A 20640-nucleotide genomic window follows, 5' to 3' on the forward strand; every position below is an offset into this window, starting at 1 on the left:
AAGCTCGACTTGATACCTTTTTTCTTATTTGATATCATACACTCCAGATGCTCCTGTTTAAATCAGTTAAACTATCCATGCACCATGATACCGGCCCATGAGTGTAAAGAGACAGCAGACTTTGGCCTGTAGGACCCAAATACACTGTGCATACCAAATTCCCTGGCAACAACGTATTAAACAGAACACTGAGTTGAGGAGAATTTAATTACATCACTATTAAATTTTAATGCCCTAAACGGACAGAAACAAATCATACTCCCATCACCAGTTTGTGTATGGGATTTAGTTACATCCACATAACCCAGAGTAAGGATGAGTTGTGCCCGATTTTGTGCACAACAGTGGAGAACATATTTTTTTCAATTCAGTAAAAATATTTTGGGACAGTACCTACTGATGTATTGATTTCAGTGGAGGTGTTCCTAGGATAAGGTGATACCTGTGCAGAGGCTACAGGGACAAGGCAGCAGTGAAAACACCCATAAATGTGAATGTGGAAGCTTGTGCTGATGGCAGCTTTGACACGCCAGACTATGGATGAATGCTTTCCTCCACAAACAACATAGTTCAGCTGAAGAAAAAAAAAAGAGTAAAACTGGGCTATTATGCCTAACTATTAAAAGAATTGCCTGGATATTTCTCATTGTTGCCTGGAGAGCAAGAGGCACAGCACATAGTGAACTGTGCGAATGTTGAAGGATAAAACACAGGTTACTGGTGGAAGACCTTGCAGAAACTAACTTAAGATCCTGACTGCAGCTCAGCTGCGAGGTAGATGGAATTACAATATACATGGAAATTGTCTTCTTAAAAAGAGCCACCATACACTTAGCGACAGACTTGACCTAGCACTATGCAGCACACAGTAAAAAAAAAAACAAAACCAGAAGAGAGCCTGTTATTGCCATTCAGCTTTTTATTTTACAACTGTATCAGCATTACACATACTTAGCACCGTATTGCACACCTGTAGTCTGCTGTGAGGCCTGTAGGTTGTTATATCCTAAAGATATACATTATATTGTATGTAAGTTGTATATCCTAAAGATACACAATAAAGATTTGGCGGTATAATGCTCTCATTATACCAGAAATCTTAATTTTGAATGTGAGATTTAATGTAAGGCAGTCTTGAGGCAGTAATTTTTAATGGTTCACGTGGGTTTAAGAGCTAGGTCTTCAGGGCAAATTAATGCTTTTCATCTCTAAGAGGTTTACAAATGACGGCACTATCAATGTAAACTTTCAGCCCTGCACAATCAAATATTTAAAGGTAATTGCACATAATTATACTGGATTTTGAAGGTTGTTGAGGAGTTTGCATAAATACCATATTTAAAAGGACTACATATAAATAAAAATGTGGATTTACACAGCTGTCATCTTGAAAATGTTTCTAAAAAGGGGTGTCCTAAAGAAAAGTATATGTGACGAGACAATTCCAGATCCGCTAGCAGGAGGAAAGTTTGGAAGAGAGATGCTCGTAATTAGAGCACCCCAATAAATACCCTCAGAATTCAATTCTGGGAGAAATGCCACAGGGGCAGAAATGTCAGCACTGCTCGCAGCACCACTGGAAACGGGGAGGGAATTCCTCTGGCAGCCAAAGGCAAAGCACACCCCTGCTGAAGCTGATAAAAACAAAAAAAAAAACAACCGAGTTTTACAGCCATTCATATTTCTTTGAAACCAAACATTTTCATTACTTGGAACTCCCTGTTTTTTCTTTTTTTTTAAAAAAAAAAAGGTTTGCAATTCGTTAAAGAAAAAAGCTAAAGGAAGAAAGTTCTGATTTTCGCTTGTTTGCAAAAAGCAACTTTTCCTTCCCTCCCCCAACCGGAGGTGATTTTAAAACAGTAGGCATCTGCTCTTTTTTTTTTTTTCCCCCAGCAAAGAAATTTCAAATGAAAAATGCTGACTAGCTCGATTAATTTCCTACAACTGCCTTGCTTCCTGGAAGCACATCTCCAGTAGGATGTATTTGTATGGAAAACCCCAAGTTAGCAATTTGCGTTGAATAAGTTTTCCTGTATCTGAAAAAAAAAAAAAAAAAGAAGAAAAAAAGAAAAGGCCCCACGTGGGAAAACACTCGAGTGAGTATATCCTCACTTTTTGGGAGAATTTTTGCAAATTCATAGGGACCCGGAGAGAGCAGCGCCGGCCTCGTTCCCTTCCCGGTCCCACGGAGACCCCCAGCTCCGGGCCCGGCCCGGGGCGGGCCCCAGGGCGATGATGATGATGATTTGCGGTCCCGCACCCGCCTGACAGCCGCTCGCCGGCTCCGCTGTGCGACGCGGGGAGAGCGGCCCCGGCAGCGGGAGCGGCTCGGCAGCGGGAGCGGCCCGGGGCTGCGCCTTTAAGGGGCCGGGGGCGGGCGGCGGCAGCGGGCGGGTTCCTGCGCGCCGGGGCCGCTCCCTCCCGCCGCCCCTTCCCTCTCTCCCCCCCCCCCCCCCGCCGTCCGGGCGGTGGGCAGCGCCCGCGGGTGCGGGACGGGGAGCCGCGGCAGCCTGCCCGCAGCCATGGCTCTGCGCCGCCGGCTGCCGGTGCTGCCGCTTCTGCTGCTGGCGGCCGGCGGGCTGCGGGCGGCGGAGCCGAGCGGCGGCGGCGGCAGCAGCAGCGCCATGGAGGAGCTCGCCACCGAGAAGGAGGCGGAGGAGAGCCACCGGCAGGACAGCGTCAGCCTCCTCACCTTCATCCTGCTCCTCACCCTCACCATCCTCACCATCTGGCTCTTCAAGCACCGCCGCGTCCGCTTCCTCCACGAAACCGGCCTGGCCATGATCTACGGTGAGTCCCGCCGGGGCCCCCGCCACCGCGCCTCGGCCAGCGCCTCCTCCCCGGGCAGGCGGCTCTCTCGGGGCCGGTGTCACCCCCGGCAGGTGCCGGGAGCGGCGGAGGGGCCGCCCGGAGGCGGCGGGCCCCGGTGCTCGGCCGCGCCCCGCCGTGTCGCTCCGGCCCCGCTGCCTGAGGAGAGGCGAGGCGAGGTGAGGTGCGGTGCGGCCGCACCTCTCCTCCGGCGGCGGGGCCGCGGCGACGCGGCCCCTCACGGCTGGCGGGCGGCAGCGCAGGGGTAGGCCGCGCCCCGGGGGGAGAGGGAGCCCCGCCGCGGCAAGAGCCCGGCAGCGCCGGTGCTCCTGGATCCCCTCCCCTCGCCGGCGCCTTTCCTCGGGCCGAGGGCAGAGGGAGAAAGGGGGGACGGGGCCCGCGAAGGTGCGCCCTGCCCCCCGGCGCCGGGAGCGGCCGTGCTGGCAGGGCACGGGCTGCGGTGGCCCTCCCCGCTGCGGGAAGCGGGCTCGCCGGGGGCGCTTCCAGCCCTCCCCAGTGCCGGGCCAGGCGGGTCGCGGCGGGGACGATTTTGGAAAGCGTCACCCCCGTGCTCTCGCCGTGCGGTGGCGCGCAGCGTGTGGAAGGGAGCGCCTTGGAACTTGGATGCGCCGGGGTTTGCTCGCTGGCTGCTGGCGTGCGGCTGCCAGGGGCGGCCTGGGCTTGCTGGTGACCGGCTGACCGCAGTGACCCCGGGCGCCCTGGGCAGCGCCCAGGCTCGCGTCGAGCCCGCTCGGTGGGGTACGCGTGGTTCGGAGTGGAGGCTGTCGTCTCCAGCCCCCTTCTCCCCCAGTGAATGGGAGCAAAGGGAAAATAAATCCCTCGGCAGCAGGCGTCTGTGGGGCGGGTGATTTGGAGGAGCTGGGCTCTGCGCTGGTAGGCCGACGGCTGGCGCAGAGGTCCGCAGGTGAGCCCGAGCCCGCGGCACGGAGCGCTCGCTCCGCTGCGAACTCGCACGATTGTATTTCCTGCGCAGCTTGCAACCGCGTATGCTCTGCGTAGCGATGAGGAGCAGCCATCCATTTAAAAAATGATTTGTCTGCTGGTGATTGGCTGCTGCCATAGCACCAGGGGCATTTCTTCTCCTTGGTGAGCCGAAGTGGTTCCTGCTGAACGGTGTGAAACACCTACCCGGCATTGGTCGGGATAAGCACATTGAGGGTAACCACAGATGAGAAATTCGGCACTCAAGGGGAGCGGGAAAGTGAACCGTTTCCTCTCCGATGAGTACTACTGCTCTTGAGAGCTACGTGATTGTTTGCAAAGCAGTGGAATTTTCCTCTGCTGATGCTTCTCTTAAACCATCCCAATTTGCTCTTAGTCACCGATCTCTTTGCTGCATTGCTGTGTATTTCACAGAGGCTTGTTGCTGAAAACTGACAAAGTAACAATTGGGCATATAAGTAAGTTATGCACTAGCATGATAATGCTTAGCAGCTGAATAGTGCTTGGGAGATGGTAGGTTAACCGTGTATGTGCTGTTGGGAAGAGACAGGGTAAGGTTGTATGAAGGATGTTTAGATATTACCCTGGTGTTGTCACCTTCAGAAAGTTCATTTATGTTTTAAGACCATTTCGGTGATTTAGGTTGTTTACTTTATGGTGGAAATCTTGTGTACGTGGGAGCGCTAATGTATGTAATACAAGTACCAGGGTATGCATTTTGCTGAGCTGTGTGGGGAAATAAGAAGTTATTCAAGTAGAGAACTTCTGCCTCTCGTTAAACTCAAACTAGTTTAATATCCAGTTCCTGATCCATGAAATGGATGCTAGAATCCCAGTTTGATGTACAAGTGCTGGTATTCTGTATTAGAAAAGGCACTACGCTAAAGCCCTTTCTGCACCACAGGCAGCGCAGCTGAAAGAATGGTTGGCTCAAACCATTGCATGTTCTTGCTGTGCCCTCGTTTAAATAATTTTTGTTTTCACAGATCATTCCTCGATATGTTCACCTTCTAAACATACCCCTTTAGCATACGAAAATACATGCTCTTCTCCCTCCCAAGCAAACTGACCCTTGCCACGTCGTGGCAAACATCCGAGGAAACACATTTAGTGAGTTCGGTTCCTTTATAGCACTGTTAGCCTTCATGCCAGTAAGGCTCTGTTGAGGCCTGGCATTTTGCAGACCTCCTTTAGAGCAAGGAAAAAAAACCGTAGCAAGTGTCATAGTAACTGTCTGTTATACTTCTGATAACCAGGCTTTATTCTTCAAATAGGAGTTTCTCCTCTTCCTTCTTTGTCACTTAAAGGATAGTGGTTAAACTGACAGATGAGTTTCTATTTTGTGGATAACTTGGTATCTCAGAAATGCATGTTTTTCAAACTATGTGTGTATTTAAAGTGCATATATTTGATGAGGCCGACTTAAACACAGAATTATATGGCAATATTTCAACCAAACATTTTGTAGTCCTAAACACACAAGTATGTAGAATGAAACAGTTCTGGGTGTCTAGGTGCTCTCATAAGGATGTATTTCATTATATGTTATTGGTGTAGGCTCCAAACTCTGCACATGGTTTTATGGTCAAGTCTACAGCACTTGTACCATTTGTCTTCAATTTTTCTAACAGAAAAAGCAAAGTGTTTCTATCACAGCAGTTTTCAATGCTACCTAAGTGGCTTTCATTTACAGGAGAAGTAAGCTAGCGCTTCAGTGCCGATTAATTTTTACCATGGAGATGATGACCTAGGAGAAACTGGCTTGTTGCACCTAAAAACCCTCCAAAACTGTTGGTTTCACAGTGAGGAATCTTTGGATGATCGTATTAGAGCAAATACACGTTTGACCTGAGCTCGTTAGAACTGCAGGTCTTGATGGCTCCTTGCTTCTTTCGCTCTTTAAGAAGAGGTGATGGAGCTGGATGTCTTTTTTTCTTATCTAGCCATGGTAATTCACAGTAATGTGCAGCGAGGCCCCTTTCCTTGCGCGCAGTAGGAATCAGGTGGCACGACGCTGGCTTGAAACGGTGAGCGGAGAAGCTGCCTCCAGCCAGAGCTTTAACCAACACTTCTCACTTATCTTTTCTGAGAATCCAGATACGAGCACATCCTGTTCTACTTTTGTGATGTTTCTGCTGTTGATTTGATCGCATTTCTGTTGAAGGCAGCATGTGTTTTACCCAGCTAAAAAGGCCCATGGCCCAAGTACTGCTGGTGCTGCCAAAGTTTGAATTTTTTCCAGACTTTCAGTAGCACGATTTCTGCTGCCCGTTGAATGAGAGGCATCCGTCACGCCTGACGGTGTCAGTGTGGTGGTCTAATTACCCAGTCCTCAGAAGAACAAAGGCTACTGCTGCGTTCAGATTTGCTGTGTTTTATGTAACTTCATCATGCTAGCTGCTTCAGTTGAAGATTAAAAAGTCATTAAAATCATGTAGTCTTTCCATGTTTCTTATTTCCTGTGTTGTCCCTGTCCCTTCAACAGGCAGTTGCTGCTGCTTTGTCTGTATTAATCTGATGTGTTAAATATCTTTCGCTGGAAACATCTGTTAAGATGTGAAATAACATGAAGTTTACGTGACTGTTTAATGACTTACAGTGCTGCTTTTTTTTGTGATGTGCAACTTAAAATCTTATTTTTGATGAAGCAATATGGAAGTTACAGACCTCAGCTGTGTGTGCTAGGTCTGACAATTTTGTATGTGAAAGAGGAAGGGACCTAACTTTTTTTGAATGTCATAAAATCCTTTGCACCTCAAGCGGCAGGTTCAGGCACGATGCTGATTTGAATTGATTGTGCACCATGCCGTCACAGTGTGATTGTCCACAGGTCATTCCACAAGATGCTTTTGGCTTATAAAGTGCTAAATACATTGAATTCTGGTCTTGGAATTGTAACGGGGGTGTTGCTCTGTGGAAGTTAAGTACTTGCACGGGACAAATGTTGGGCAGCTGCTCCAGCAACAGTATTACTAATGCAAGTCATTATGGAGCAATTAAAAAAAACCAAACAAACAACCCACAACAGAGCAATTAAGGAATTGAGACTTTGCTGACACACGTATTTCAACTTGTGATAGTGATCACGGTGCTCACTTTTCTTTGTGCTGGTCAGAGTCCCAAGGGTAAAGTGTTCTAGGCTGTGTTTTTCCTGAAGAGGTTCAACTGTGTATGGCAACTCTGTGTTTGGCAGGTTTCTTCACTCTCTGCTGAGGAGCATCCCCATGTGGTAGGGAGCTACAGGACATGGACCGTGCACCTTGAAAGCTCAGGGTAGAGCTTAAAGATGGGAAGTGATGGTGGCTCCCCAGCACTCTGCTCTTTAGGAAGCAGCTATCTGAATACGTAGATGTGTCCCAGCAGATCCAGTGGTATCACTCCCAGTAGGCAATTAGTTTGTCCCTTTTTCATAAGTGATAATTTGGGTAATGGGCAACCCACACATCAGCACAGTTGTCAGTCCTACCAGGTACCTTCTCAACTGCAGGGTTGTTCTGGAGCTGCCTGGGGGCCGCATGTGCTAGCGCTGCAGGTAAAAGTAAAAGCAAAACTGGACTTGAGTACAGAGAAAGAAAAACAGTATATGAAGAGGCATATAAAATTTCTATTACCTTTTGTGGATCAGAAATGAGAGGTAAGAGGTAAATGTTCAAGTTAAAATATCAGATTTGTTCTGAAATACTCTGTGTCAGGCTGTTTCTGTATCCACAGAGTAGATACAGAAAAGGCCTATTTTTAGCTCATCTGGCTGCAGTGCTCTCTGTTATAATTCTAGTCTCTACACATGCTAGAGATGACCTAACGCACCTCCAGGGCCATCAAAATAATGTCAGTGTTGGTATTTAATAAGCCACTTTCACATGAGCCTTCTAATACGAGAGTTAGGAGCATAACTGAGCAACAGAGTTTTGAGAACATTATCCTTTCTCTGGCAACCTGCTTGTTCTTCCTGGATATTCTTTTACATCCCTTGGTTACAGGCTTTCAAAGTGAGTCTTGCTCAATTTGTTGGCTGCTCAGGACATCTTAATTGTATTGCAAACCTTGTCTGTAAGCTTGCTTTGTGGCCTGTGACTGGATGGAACTTATTTTATCTTGTGAGAGATTTTGGAAGAAATACTATATCTCTGTTATTAAGCTACCTGTATTTCAGATTTGCTCTTCGGGTGGGGTAGTTTAATAGCTTATAAATTGCTAATGTTTCTGAAATGTCTTTGGAGTACAATTCGGCTGTAATCCTCAGAGCAGTGATTTTGTGTGGCAAGATTTTTTTTTTTGTGGTTTGGGTTTTGGTTTTTTTTTGAGGAAGGACAGTGGTTTTAATAGCAATTAGCATAAATGAGTTAATTTTTGTTTGTTAACTTCAGCTTCATCAGATGTTCTGTCAAATGAACACCACAATATCCTTCTGATCACTGGCATGAGCCAAAGAAGAGAAAAATGGCAACCCTGGCTTTCCTCTACATGAGGAAGCCTTTGGTGACATAACTGGCTATTAAAGCTAGTACTGCCCCAACAACAGCACGCAGTTGTAGGAACCAGCCGGAGGCTGAAGGAGAAGGTGTTCCTTTGCGTACATTGTAATTCTCATCTGAATTAGAAAGTTATTGCAAACAGGTGCCAGTTCTGCAATATTGCAGCGCTCGCACGTGTGCCTGCCGCCTTCTCCTGTGTGCCTGCTCGATGACTGGTTGTGTTGGTAGGAGCGTGTTGAACCGAGGGCAGGCAACCTGATGTCTGGTGCGCAAACTTGTCAGGCAGTGAGGTGGTTCTGCAGCGCGTTACGGGTTGCCATTGCTCTTGTCTGGGCCCTGTAGGAGCCTGAGTTTTTCCTTGGTCCACTTCAGAAGATTTTTTTTCTTTTTTTTTTTTTTGCAACCATTTCCAATTTCGCTTTGTTGCGTTGCAATAGAAATATGACTCTAAACAGGTCCTCCAAGGAATCTCCCTAAAATAACGCAAGGACTGAGCTGCTCTGTAGATGCAGAGCGTCTGCAGCTACTCCAGTAGCTTCTGCTCTTGGTGCAGGTGAGAAGACTGAAAAGGGGACAGTGAGGGAGCGTATAAAAGCTGTCAAATCCTACAAGATGCCCAGAGCTGCTTCTCAGGTGCTGATGGTGTCCCCATCTCAGTGCTGCTCTGCTCAGTAATTGGAGCTCTTTATGTTTTGGGGAGAAGGTGGATGGGACAGATCAGGTCTCGGTTTTCAGCTGTCTCCTTTCCCTTTGGAAAGTGAGGCCTTTGTTTTATGGATGATCATGGGAGGGTAACAGGGAGCATTTCCTTGGCTATGTTAACAAAAATCTATGTAGCAACTGGCGCATAATCTTATCTCTGGGTTTCACAGTATTGCATCGACTTATGCCTTATGCAAAACAAAATGAACAATTTGGACATTGTTCTTTCCGATATTTAATTAAATAAAGTTGTGCTAGACTGAAGTGATTATAGCTGTGCCTTCTCTTGCAGTGTCTCTTACACACTTTTTTCGCTTTCTCTGCTATAGAATGACTAGACCGTCTTATCACTGAAGTCCCCTTCACCCCAAGCTATTAGCCACACAGCAGAGTGCTTTCGGAAGTGCCTCTGGTTCATCTGTACAACCAGTCCTGGGAAGCATTTAGGTGCAGGAGTGCAACCTGTGAAATGCCTTTCTAAACTACTGCCTGTCCCGGGCTCACTAACAGAGGTGGAAACTCTAAAGACTTCTGCTGTGTTTGCTTCCAGCTCCTACTGTCAGCAAAGTTGGTACAACGGGAAACAGGCATAAGCCTTGCCTCTGACTCGCTGGGGCCCAAACCCTCCCTTCTCAGGGAATTGGCCTCGCCTCCAAGCCGGGGTGGTTTCCCACAGCATGAACAGATAGCTCTGGAAGCAGTGATGGGAAGGCTCGGTTCCCTGTGACAGACAAGTGACTTCATTCAGCTAGTTATGCTCCCCGCTTGTGTCCTCTGGCCCACGAACCTCACTTTGTGGGTGCATAGTACTCCTTTTTTCCCCCATCCTTCCTTCTGAAAGTTGGCCTCCCCTTACCAACCTACTCTGTAGAGTAGCTCAAGACAACATCTTAGAGTTGGGTGAAACCTTTCTCGTGCTTTTGGTAGGGAGATATTTCCACCCCCGTCCCCTGCTATCTGAACAACCATTCTCTCCATGAGGTAGAGGTGGGAGCATCCACCCCCCTACTGATCTAGAAACCAGAAATCTGAAGCAGGAACCACAGGTCAACCATCATTTAAAAAAAAAAAAAAAAGCCTCAGAGCTATGGTGTGTTATAGGACACGTCCTGCAGTCCAGAACTATGTATCTTTGGCCTGTTATGGGCCAGAAGTAAAAATGTTTTGTGGTTCCAATCTAGCCTTTTAACAGGTGCTGCATACCATGGATGCTCTTTCCTGGCTCGCATGCTGACTGATGTGAGTCCGGCACTGAGCTGCTGAACTGTCCCTGTGCGTGCAGGAGACAGCCTCAGTATTTAACTCAAGGCTGTTGTTTCCACTGTGACAGCCAGAAATAACAGCTTGTAGACCTTTTTCTTTTTTTTTTTTCCTCTTTTCTTTTTTCCTCTTCCCCCAACAGAGTCGTTATTTGTGACTCAGGATTAGTGCTTTATCCCCATTTAATACTGAATATAGCCTTTCTCCCCCTGCTTTAGACTAAGTGGTGTCTATATTGAAAGGATGTGATACAAGCAATTATTTTTTTAGATGGGTATTTATGTTGAAGGGGTTTTTACTAGTGTTGTAAAAAAATACACAGTTCTCAGCAGATCCGATCTTTTCTGTGACTACCAAAGATGGGTAATTTAGCTCAAACGCACAGCTTTTTTTTTTCTCTATTAAAAAGCATTTCAGCCTGCAATTAACTGAGTGTGAAGGGAGAAAAAAGAAATGGTATAAAACTGCTTATTTTTTTTCATGCCCTGAAATCAGACAATTCACTTTAGAAGTGCCTAAAGGCCTTTGAAAGCTATGATGGAAGAAGCAGAGTTTTTTTTTATCAGGGAGAAATAGTTGAAGGCTCCCCTTCAATTAGAGTCAAGGAGATGAACTGTGCTCTTAGTCAGGGGAGGTGCATGGTTTCTGTGCTTTCTTCCTGACTTCAGTATTTCATGTTCAGTTTGAAAGGCTGGGTTTAAGCTCTGCATTTCTCCTGATAAAGCTGTATGTGTGAGCCATGCGTGAAAAAAAACCACACCCCTACCCTCTGCTGCTGCTGGAGGGTTCTGCCTGTAAAGCCGTGCTGGTGGGGCTTGCCGGTCTGCTGGTAGTCCGAGCTACTTCTCCATAGCTGCCATTTTCTCTGCTTTCAGGGTTTTCAAAATACCTGGACCCTGTTGAAATAGGTTTTTAAAGGCAGCTGGGGACCACTGAAATACCTGGTGCAAACTTTAAGTGCACGTAACGAGTATATTACTAGTTCCTCCTCTGTTACCTTGTAAGCCCCTTAGAGGGGGAAGTTTGAACAGCAGAGCTGTGGGTCTGATGGACGCCTTGGTGTGCTGGCTTTGTGAAAATGTTTAAATAAAGTGGTACGCTTATTCTGAATGCCATGCCTTTCCATAGTTGTCTTCCCTTCTCACTTACGCTTAAAAAAAAAAAAATCTCCTCAGTACTAACTTTTTTTTTAAGTGGCTGCTCTCTGACTTTTTCTGCTTTTTCGTTATGAAGTTGGGGGACTATTGTTAACCAAAAAAACGGTGGAAACAAGGGAGCCATGGTATAAATGTATTCTAAAATGCAATCAACTTGCCTGTGCGTAAGATGACAGTCTTCAACATGCTGGCTGTGTGTGGATGTACCTGTGACTCCTGCCATCAGTACCCAGCTGAAGAGAAAGCCGCTCGTGTGGCTTGGTGTCCCCTACGTGTCAGGTTCTTCCCTGCGTTGGCTCTGCAGCCGGGCACGCTGTGGCCATGCTCGGTGCCAACGCACTAGGAGTGTAGTCATTGCTTCTGAGGCTCGGATGCTATCCCATTAATTCGAGAATTGGATTAAATATGAAAACTGCTGTTAACCTTTGCCATTGCTTTGAATATGAGATATTAATAGAAAGATGTTATAACTGATGATAGTTTAAAAATATCAAGTGTCCCACAAGGATATGACTAGCTTTTGATTTGTACTCTTTGAATCCATTAGAATGGATACTATCTGTTTCCACAGTAATTATGAGAAATTATTTTTTTTTTTCCCCTAGTTCTTAGCACTTGATATCAAGTCCTTCAGTAGTGAAAGGCAACCTGCATTTAAAGTGTCATATACCTCTGCTGTTGTTTTACTGCTGCACAATCCTTGCTATTTGCTCTTTCCTTCATGTCAGTCTTCATTTTGCTTACTGATTGTGTAATGGCCATTCTCCTGGGAATAGTTTCCTTATCCACGAGACAGCTTGACCGTTCTTCCTTAAATTGCCTTCTTAGTGAGCAAATTGTTAGTGTTTAGCCCCAGAATCCACCTTCTCCTGCAGCTAGAGAACTTACCTGTTCAGCGAAGGCTGTAAAGCAAGTCACCTGCTACGGAGTTGGGCACTCGCCCCATCCAAAACTCTGCTGAGGCTGGGGATCATGTATTTACATTCCCTCTATACCCAGCCCTGTTATTTGCAGTCTTAGGATCTGGCTGGTTTTGTAGGTGAGTTACTAGTGTTTGCTAGTAGATACTGTATTTAAACTTATTATTCTTGGCCTGAAATACCAGCTTGTTCCAGCTGGCTTTTAGCTTTGCTATGTAATTAACGCTTTCTAAGTAGCCTTTACAAGTTGAACTCAATAGAGGAGTTTGAACTGGCACATGTAGGGATCTCCTTGGCTAGTTGGGAGGGATATGCCACCGGAGGTGGAAGAGCCATTCACAGGAGATGTGAAGCGGTGTGTGGAGCTGGCATCACCGGCTACGCTGCAGTTCTGCAACGGTTGGAAAATACAGGGATAAGCATGGAGGAAAAAAACCTCATGTAAAGGCTTATTCCTGTTGTGGAAGTGCCACCTGATGGTTCCTTCTGGCTTCTCTTTGATATTCTGGTTGAATATTATGTAATGTTGTATATTAAGAGCAGAAGAGGGTGACTGTATGGGACCTTCCACGGACATGTCTGGCAAGGTTGGCTGTAGCATCCTTTCCTGGCTCACAGAATTGAAGCAGGCGCTTCTGCTTGTTTAGCTTGTCTTGAAGCTTTATGCTTTGGCAGTTGTGACAGCATAAAAAGTACAGTTTTATCATACCTATCTGCAATACTAGTGTCTTTCAGGGAGCTTATTCCCACCAGACACTGTTTACAGTGAATAGTTCTTGGAAGGAGGTGAGTGTTTTGAAGACATGATGGTGTGAGTGAAGTAGCCTTAACTCTGGAACAGACTTTCATATGGGCAACTGAGTGCCAGTACAATGTTTCAGCCTAACCATTCTTGCTTTTCATCTCTGCATGGCAATGTATCCAACTTGGCAAATATTTTGTTTATGACGTTGATTTTTATCTCTAGAAACTTTCAACTTTTTTTCAACCATGTTTACATGTGTTGGAGCAATGTGTTTATCTGCTCAGCCCCAAAAACATTCATCAGACTTCAGGAGCTTGAATGGAAAGATTGTGTTTCTATATCAGGTTTAATTTTTCTCTAAAGCTCTGACTTACCAAGTTCTCAGGGATTTTGCTGCTCCCAAATCTCCCTCTCTGAGAGAAGGAGCCTCCTTAGAACACACACAGATTACTTGGAACTTCCAAAAAAGTGGGTGACTGACTTCCTAATGATTTTTTTTTTTAGACATTCACGGACATAAAATTAATCTTTTCCTCAGCACTGCATGACTGAAGAGCTAGTGAGTGATTTCCTACTGGTGACCTGCTCGTTAAGCTGCAGTAACTAAATTGCAGCATATTCGATTTTTACATGTGCCTGCATGAAACAGAGAAATGTCAACATGGATATCCTGGGGATACCCAGTACTTGATTACATCCACCTTCTCCATATATTAGTCTCGGAGAACCATAAAGAGAGTTTATTGCTCTTGCTGGCAAATGCTTGATCATTTATTTCAATATTTTCAGATATCAACCCTAATGGTTTTGGCATCTCTTCCAAAATGTAAAACATAGGACAGTTCTATTTCTTGTTCTCTGTACTTCAGACATAGATACCTCATCTCATTGCATCAGGCACTTACGATGTCAGGTACGTAAGTGTTTTGTCAACCCTAATTAGGGATAGAGGAAATTTTGCATTACATGCTGTGTGCAGGTATGACAGCCCCTCTCATAAAGACTGGAAGGTGGGGGCCGGAGGTGTAAGCACAATCTACTTCGTGTTTATGAACTCTTTCTTCTTAGCCTGTTGAAGCTAAGGCCCCCCCATCAGCGCCTTAATCTTTTAGGTACTGCTTAAACTTATAGTTATGTTCTTAAAACCAAAACCAGACAAACAACCTGGAAAACGGCCTCTGAAGCATTTGTTTTGCTACATTCACTGGCCAAAGTTATAGGTTGTCTTTTCTCTGTTACCAGACCACAAGCTGTTTTTCTGCATTAGATGCTACCTCTACCACAGCTCCAAGAGAAACTAGGGGCTCCCAAAAATTTGGAGGATGATGTCTCTGTGAATTTTGGTAGTCTCCTTTCACTCTTCTTTCTTCATGTGTGAAGTGCTGATACAGATAAACCTTGCCCTCCAGTGGTTCCTGTGGGTTTGACTATTCTTCTCTGGTCTTGTCTTTTAGCTCTTCTGAAAGAAGTACTGTACTTATTCTGCCTGCCCACTTTTTTTGTGGGGATCACCTAAAACGCTTTCCTTGTCGCTTCTCTGCTTCTCCCCAAGGTGCATCCAATAGCTTATCTTCATGCGGACAACCTGGATTCCTGTCCATATATCAAACCTACTCTTTTTTCTTTTCCCCAGTCTAAGCTAAAAATCTTTGCTCACTTCCCTGCCTCTTGGGAATTGGCTCAAGCTCAGAATGGCTGAAATAACTTCTTGTCATTTTTTTCTTCCTCCTACTACCAGAGTCTTGTCCATTTCTCAGGTTGGTTCCCTGAGCACTGCTGAAATGATCTATACCTTGTCTTCACCTGCGAGCTGCTCTAAGCTGTGCAGGTTCTTTCTAGGTAACATGTATGTAAGATATATTAATTCCTATCTCTCCACAGCTACAGTCCAGGCTTTCGTTGCAACATTGACTCCTTCAATGTTCTATTTCTGAAGGCATGGGAGAAGAATTGTGTTCAGATTAAACTTCTGCTGTTTGTGTTACAAGTAACTTTTTTTCCTGGACCCCCACTTTGTTGCTGTGTTCTCAGCTGTCCTCCTCGTTGATTTTTTTTTTTTTAATTAATGCTATATGAATCGGTGTTTTTGCAAAGTGAAAGGTAAAGATGCCACTGTCTCTAGGAGTACTTAATTATAACAACAATTAAACCAACGTTATTTAACTTGCTAATAGGCTGTGTCGAAAGCAAGACCTACTTTTTAGTCCTTCGACTTCCAAAGAAGGCTTAAAGTTTGACTCGTGGGCAAAGTACAGAGTGCTCAGCTATAAGAAGAAAATTTGAACCCTTGATGACTATTTACGACCAGGGTTATGTTACAGCATTTTCTTGGAACAGTGAGTGAGGAAATTAACTCAGTTTGTAACACTAGATTATAAAGAATTTGTAAAAAATGGTCTTTTAGTGAATCTAATCTTCTGAGATATTCGGAACCCTTAATTGCAGAAAAGGGCAATGCTTAAGAACAAAAGTTGGCAGCTTTTGCAATGATGGCAAAGTGCCAGAAGCCAAATGATGCAACATCTGCATGGTGTTTTCTGGACAATTTGATCTTTGAACTGGTCACATTTCTGACCTATGTGTGTCCACCCACATACAACATGCACGCCTCGGAGTTGAATTACTCGCTTTCCAGAATAGCCCATTCTTGTGTAATACTCTCTGTCTGAACATGGAGACGGTTTTCTGATACTTCACTTAACTGGAAACAGTTTTTCTTTGCATTTGATTTAGTATAGAAAATGCATAACTTTACGTGTGGAGATGGTATTTTTTTTTCTAATGACACCAGAAAAACTAAACTAAAGAAACGTAGGTGCCCTTTTTCTATTGTCCTGAAACATAAACTGAGTGTATATTGTATGGAGAACATAAAAAGTCTATGAATCATATATTGAAATAAGTATATGATGAGTGGTGATCTGATGCATCTTAAGTAATTATTAGGTGTACTCCTAAATTTGACAATTCTTACTATAGGTGATTTATCTGTTACATTTTATTTGCCTTACTGGTTGAGAAACTTGAAACAGGAGCTTGTTGACAGAGATGGATTTGTGGGAAGTTCCTGAGCAGGCAGGGGTTTTACGCGGTTCAGAGGTGGTGGGCTGATGTGACCAGGAGGGTGTTCTGGGGCTGGTAAAAAGGATGAGGAAGATCTTACTGATTCCTGTTAGCACCTGTTTGCCAGAGGTCTGTTCTGAGATGCTGGGCTTCACAGTTAAGGAACATCAAATTGAAACCAATATCCTATTTTTTAAAGTGTCTGAAAAAAGCTTGCTTTTCTAGTGTAACTTAAACTAACCAAGTTCCATGGACTTGGGGTTGCTACTGGGACGTCACATTTGCAGGACGTGTTCTGCTAGACAAGTGGCTGTGACCAGGAAAATTCATCTGTGACTCAGGATTTGATGTGCTTGAGGATTGAGCAGTTTCCTTGTAAGCTTTAGTGAGCAGATCAGCCAGTACTGAAGTCACCTACCCTGTCCAGAAGAAGTTGCAGAACAAATTGCTGGGGCCACAGGTACCCCAAGGAGAAATGCTTGGCTGAACTTTATCTGCAGAGGGAGATTTAACCAAGGAAAAGGCATCGGATTCAGTTAGGCTTATTGATATGGGCTGAGAGACTGACTATGGGAAGACAGAAGTATTCTGGAGGGATATGAATTTTTTTAGGGGCGACAAAAAAATGGCTGGAAAAAGTAGAAGCTTTTCTGCAAGGAAGAAAAGTACTCTAATTACTGGTCTAGGCTTTTCATTGCTATATTCCTGTGCTCTTTGGGAGACCTTTCCACGTAGTCCGTGGGTCACGGTCCAGTAACCTCAAGTCTTTGAGGTGATAAATAGGAAATCCTGAAAAAGAACACTTTCCCTCAGGAACTTAACTGGGGAGAGAGCTTCTGGCTGGGGTTAGGCGTTGAGCTGTGTGGTATATGTTCCAAGAAGTCAATGTGAGTTACACCATCTCTGAACGACCGCAACTATATTGCTCAGCCTGTAAAAATGTTTTTAGTCACCTGTTTACACCACTGCTTTTTTTTTTTTATACTCCTACTTGCTTGGCACACCTAGTGCACCTGAAGCGATGGTGTGATAGCAAGGAGCAGGAGAATGGTTGGGCCACTGCTGCTCATCACCCTAAAGTTAGGATCCAGCTCTCCTCACAATGCTTTATACCTGTTTATGTGGCATGAAAAAAAAGTGTGTGTATGTATTTACAGATCCATGAAATACCATATTAGTATCTAAGCATTGTAAAGCCTTCATAATTTTTGCCTCTTAAAGATGGAAAATAGTACTGGATCTGAAGTATGCAACAGGAAAGGCTTGCTCAAGGCTGCTCGGAAAACTTGCTGCTGAATTTGGATCATGAGTTGTGATTCTGTCCTTACTTAGTGGTTTCCACTAGTGTCATCTTTTCTGTCCAGGGAAAAGCAGAACCTCCAGCTCTGCAGCAGTCGATGCTGTGCATGCTCTTTGCTCCTGTAATGATCATACAGGGCTCCGGTTAAACACGGTCTGACTTTGCATATCTTAACTGTGCCTGTAACATGTCCATGATTTTGGCTTTATAGCAGCCGTGCAAAGCAGGCAGGCTGCCGTGTCCCTTACGGGAGAAGTGCGAGTGCTAGAAAGCGTGCGGGTGCTGGAGTGTCCCTTCCCCATTGCTGAGTCTTAACCTGGCACGGAGGTGTGTGAGTGACTTCTTGTGCCTTTTTTTTCTAGACTGCAGTTACAAGGAGAGCTGATTTTTTTTTTTTTTTTTTTGATGGGTGTCTGAGTATTGGTAAAATAGTTAACAGGGGGGTTTCCTGGGCTTTTTGTGGGGTTTTCGGTGTTTGCCATGAGTGTCTTAGTATTGGGCACTGTGTGCATTACTCATAAGATCTGCTCAGTCCTTTATTTGTTTGATTCAGTGCAAGATTTTTAGTTACTGTTATGACAGGAGAATTGTGGCACACCTTGTTAACTTTCAGTTGAATTTAATGATAAATCTTCCACTTAGACTGTTGGAAAAGATTGCTCAGAGGGTAACCAAAGCTGAACCCAGTGCTTGAAGCAAATCTTTTAGTAGTCCCCAGTCATTACGCTGGTTTCTGAATGTGTAGATTTTATACATTTAACGGTATTATCTGCCAACTTTTTTTGTTGTTGTTTGTGGTCTAAAACTTGGCTGACTGCAGTCTGTTTTCCCAACACTCTGGCAGTTCAGTCCGTTGGCATTTAGCATGAGTAACTGGGCACACCTTTTGTCTATGCTTTGCTATTATAACAATCCAGAAGGTGACACTTTATCCTGCACCCATCTGGATCTCATAACCTGAAATGTTGTGGTAACAGTGACAATGCTGTACTCATCCTCAAAGTTCTGCTGTTCCTTCTGAAATATTATGGTTATTTATGCCAGAAGAAAATGGTAGGCTAAATAGTCTACTTGCTTCCTTATGATAATTAGCTGTGATCCCAAAACTAATCCCGTATACCTATGGGTCTAATAGCTAGGTAACACTTTACTGTAAGGAGCAGTTATCTGATTTGATCTTCCACTTATTACTGCCTAACCTGCTCATATTTCATAACAAGTCCTCTTGCTTAAATTGATATAGCTTGTTAAAAACTTTGCAAAAAAAAAATAAATGCAATGAATGTGTATTTATTGGATTGCATTATCTATTGTGTCATCTATTTTTAGAATTTGGGAGGCAATTTTTTATTCACATTGGGTTATAGCAAAAGCACTGTGCAGCTGGTTTGCCTGCTACTGAGGGAAGGCTTGCTGAAGCGGTAATTCTCTCGAGGTCCTTGGCATAAATAGGTGTCGCAGCAGTAATTTTTCTTTTCTCAAGAACTACGTTAATTGCTACAGTTTCAGAACATATCATTGTCAGGAGCTGATGTGAACGTACTTCTTGTACAGAAGCAGCAGAACGCTCCACAGTGCCTGCAACGGCGGTTCAGCATATCCGTAACCTCGTTTTATTTTTGTCATTCCTTCTTTCTGTGAGTTATTGATCCCTAGACGCAAAGGAGTGGGGAAAGGTAGTCTTTCTGTGTATTTGGGAGGGAGGGTGCTGCGAAACAACTTTATTTGTATAGAAGCACTTTGCAGCTTTTCACATACAGCATCTGAATGATGTAGTGCTTCATAAACCCTTTTTGACTCTGTTTCCACCATTTTCCTGTTTTGTTTTGAAGAGTGTGTACATTTTCTAGCTGACTGTTGTACAGATCAGTGAATCTTCAGTGCATGCTCTGAAAGCTTGGATTTTCTTTGGATGGATTTTCATTGTGGCCCTATTGCCGTTCTTAACAATCTAAAGAAAGCCTGCATTCATAAGGATTACTGCATCTGCGAAGGATGAAGAATAAGTAGGAATGATGAACTCCAGTGGTCGTGAATGGACGAATTGTCCTGGGCATTTGTTCAGCTGTCAGTATATTGTGAAGTATTTGGGCTGGCAAAAAATGTTAGCTTTGGGTAACATACTCCTTTTATTAAAAGCACAGTAGAGTACTCAGAGACAGTGTATTCCAAGACAGAATGTGATGTACTAGTGCATCTCTGTTCTTAAATTTGATTGATATATTTATTTCTCACTAAAAGTTTGTAACTTTAGATTTTAATTCTACTTTCTATTGCTAGCTGCGCTTGTCTTATCAGACAAGTCTTATCAAAAAGGTACTCGCAATTCCGAGTGGGATGCTGTGTTGTGGTATGCAAGGAGCACTGAAGAAGGAAGACCTTGCTGTATTGGCTGAAGATCAGAGTTGATTCCGGAGTCTGAAACGTTCCCTGTGTTTGCAAATATAAATAGTACTGTAACCAAGAGTTGTGTGCTTTCAGATGTCATTTTGCCCCCTGTCGTGGTGGGTGGTAGTAAATGCAAGTTTTTTCCACGGTGTTCTGATAAAGCACTCAGTGATACTAGTCTCTTCTAAATATAGTGTTAATCAGGAGTAAATGGTCACTGGGCAATTGCTGTACTCTTACCTAGCGTGCAGCACTTTGCAATGCTCCAGTACCAGAGCAACTAAATAGCATCTCACATTATGAGTTTGCTCTTGATAGAACAATCTGGTTCAACTACGGCCAACGCTTTAAATAGATAAAACATTAGAAAGCTAGTACAACGTAATTTAAAATAAAGACTTAGAATGAAATTGTTTGGTAAAGCGTTTTGCAGGGTATGGGTACCTGGTGGGCCTGGCACTGACTGTGCAGGTCAGAACCGACGCGTCTCTTGGGACTGACGGGGGCTGCCGATTCCATTGCTGCTAGTTGGTTCAGCAGCTGCACAAACCAAATATAACACCTCTTAATATTGTATAAAAAATATAACACTTAAGAGAGTGTTATTTATTGCACACAGTATTAATATTCTGGTCTGAAGAAGGTTTTCTTGCCTTTGGAGTTTTTACTATGGAGTCTGCTTTGGTTGAGTCAACAAGCAAACCCGGGGACTTCCATACAGCTACTGAAGTGGCAAATGTTAGTGGTGCTTTTTGAAGACATCTATAATGAAAGAGAGAACCTTTCCTGAACAGTATTTTGCTAGTAACAGTTTGTTACTAATGACAAGTCTTGCATAAAGAGCCTTTGAATAGCAAAC

The 20640-nt window shown here is 44.4% G+C and overlaps 1 protein-coding gene across 1 annotated transcript in view; it reads left to right on the top strand.

Moving 5' to 3' along the window:
• The first annotated feature begins 1640 nt into the window (after positions 1-1640).
• The window catches only part of SLC9A7 (solute carrier family 9 member A7), a 77853-nt gene continuing 58853 nt past the window's right edge, over positions 1641-20640 (top strand). The window contains exon 1 of the mRNA XM_087758180.1: positions 1641-2790. Within this exon, the coding sequence (XP_087614306.1) occupies positions 2523-2790 (268 nt within the window). The 5' untranslated portion in view covers positions 1641-2522. The remainder of the gene's footprint in view (positions 2791-20640) is intronic.

Source organism: Nipponia nippon, unplaced genomic scaffold (genome assembly GCF_047370975.1).
Source record: "Nipponia nippon isolate SJK-2023a ecotype South Korea unplaced genomic scaffold, ASM4737097v1 scaffold_2, whole genome shotgun sequence".
Lineage (NCBI taxonomy): Eukaryota > Metazoa > Chordata > Aves > Pelecaniformes > Threskiornithidae > Nipponia > Nipponia nippon.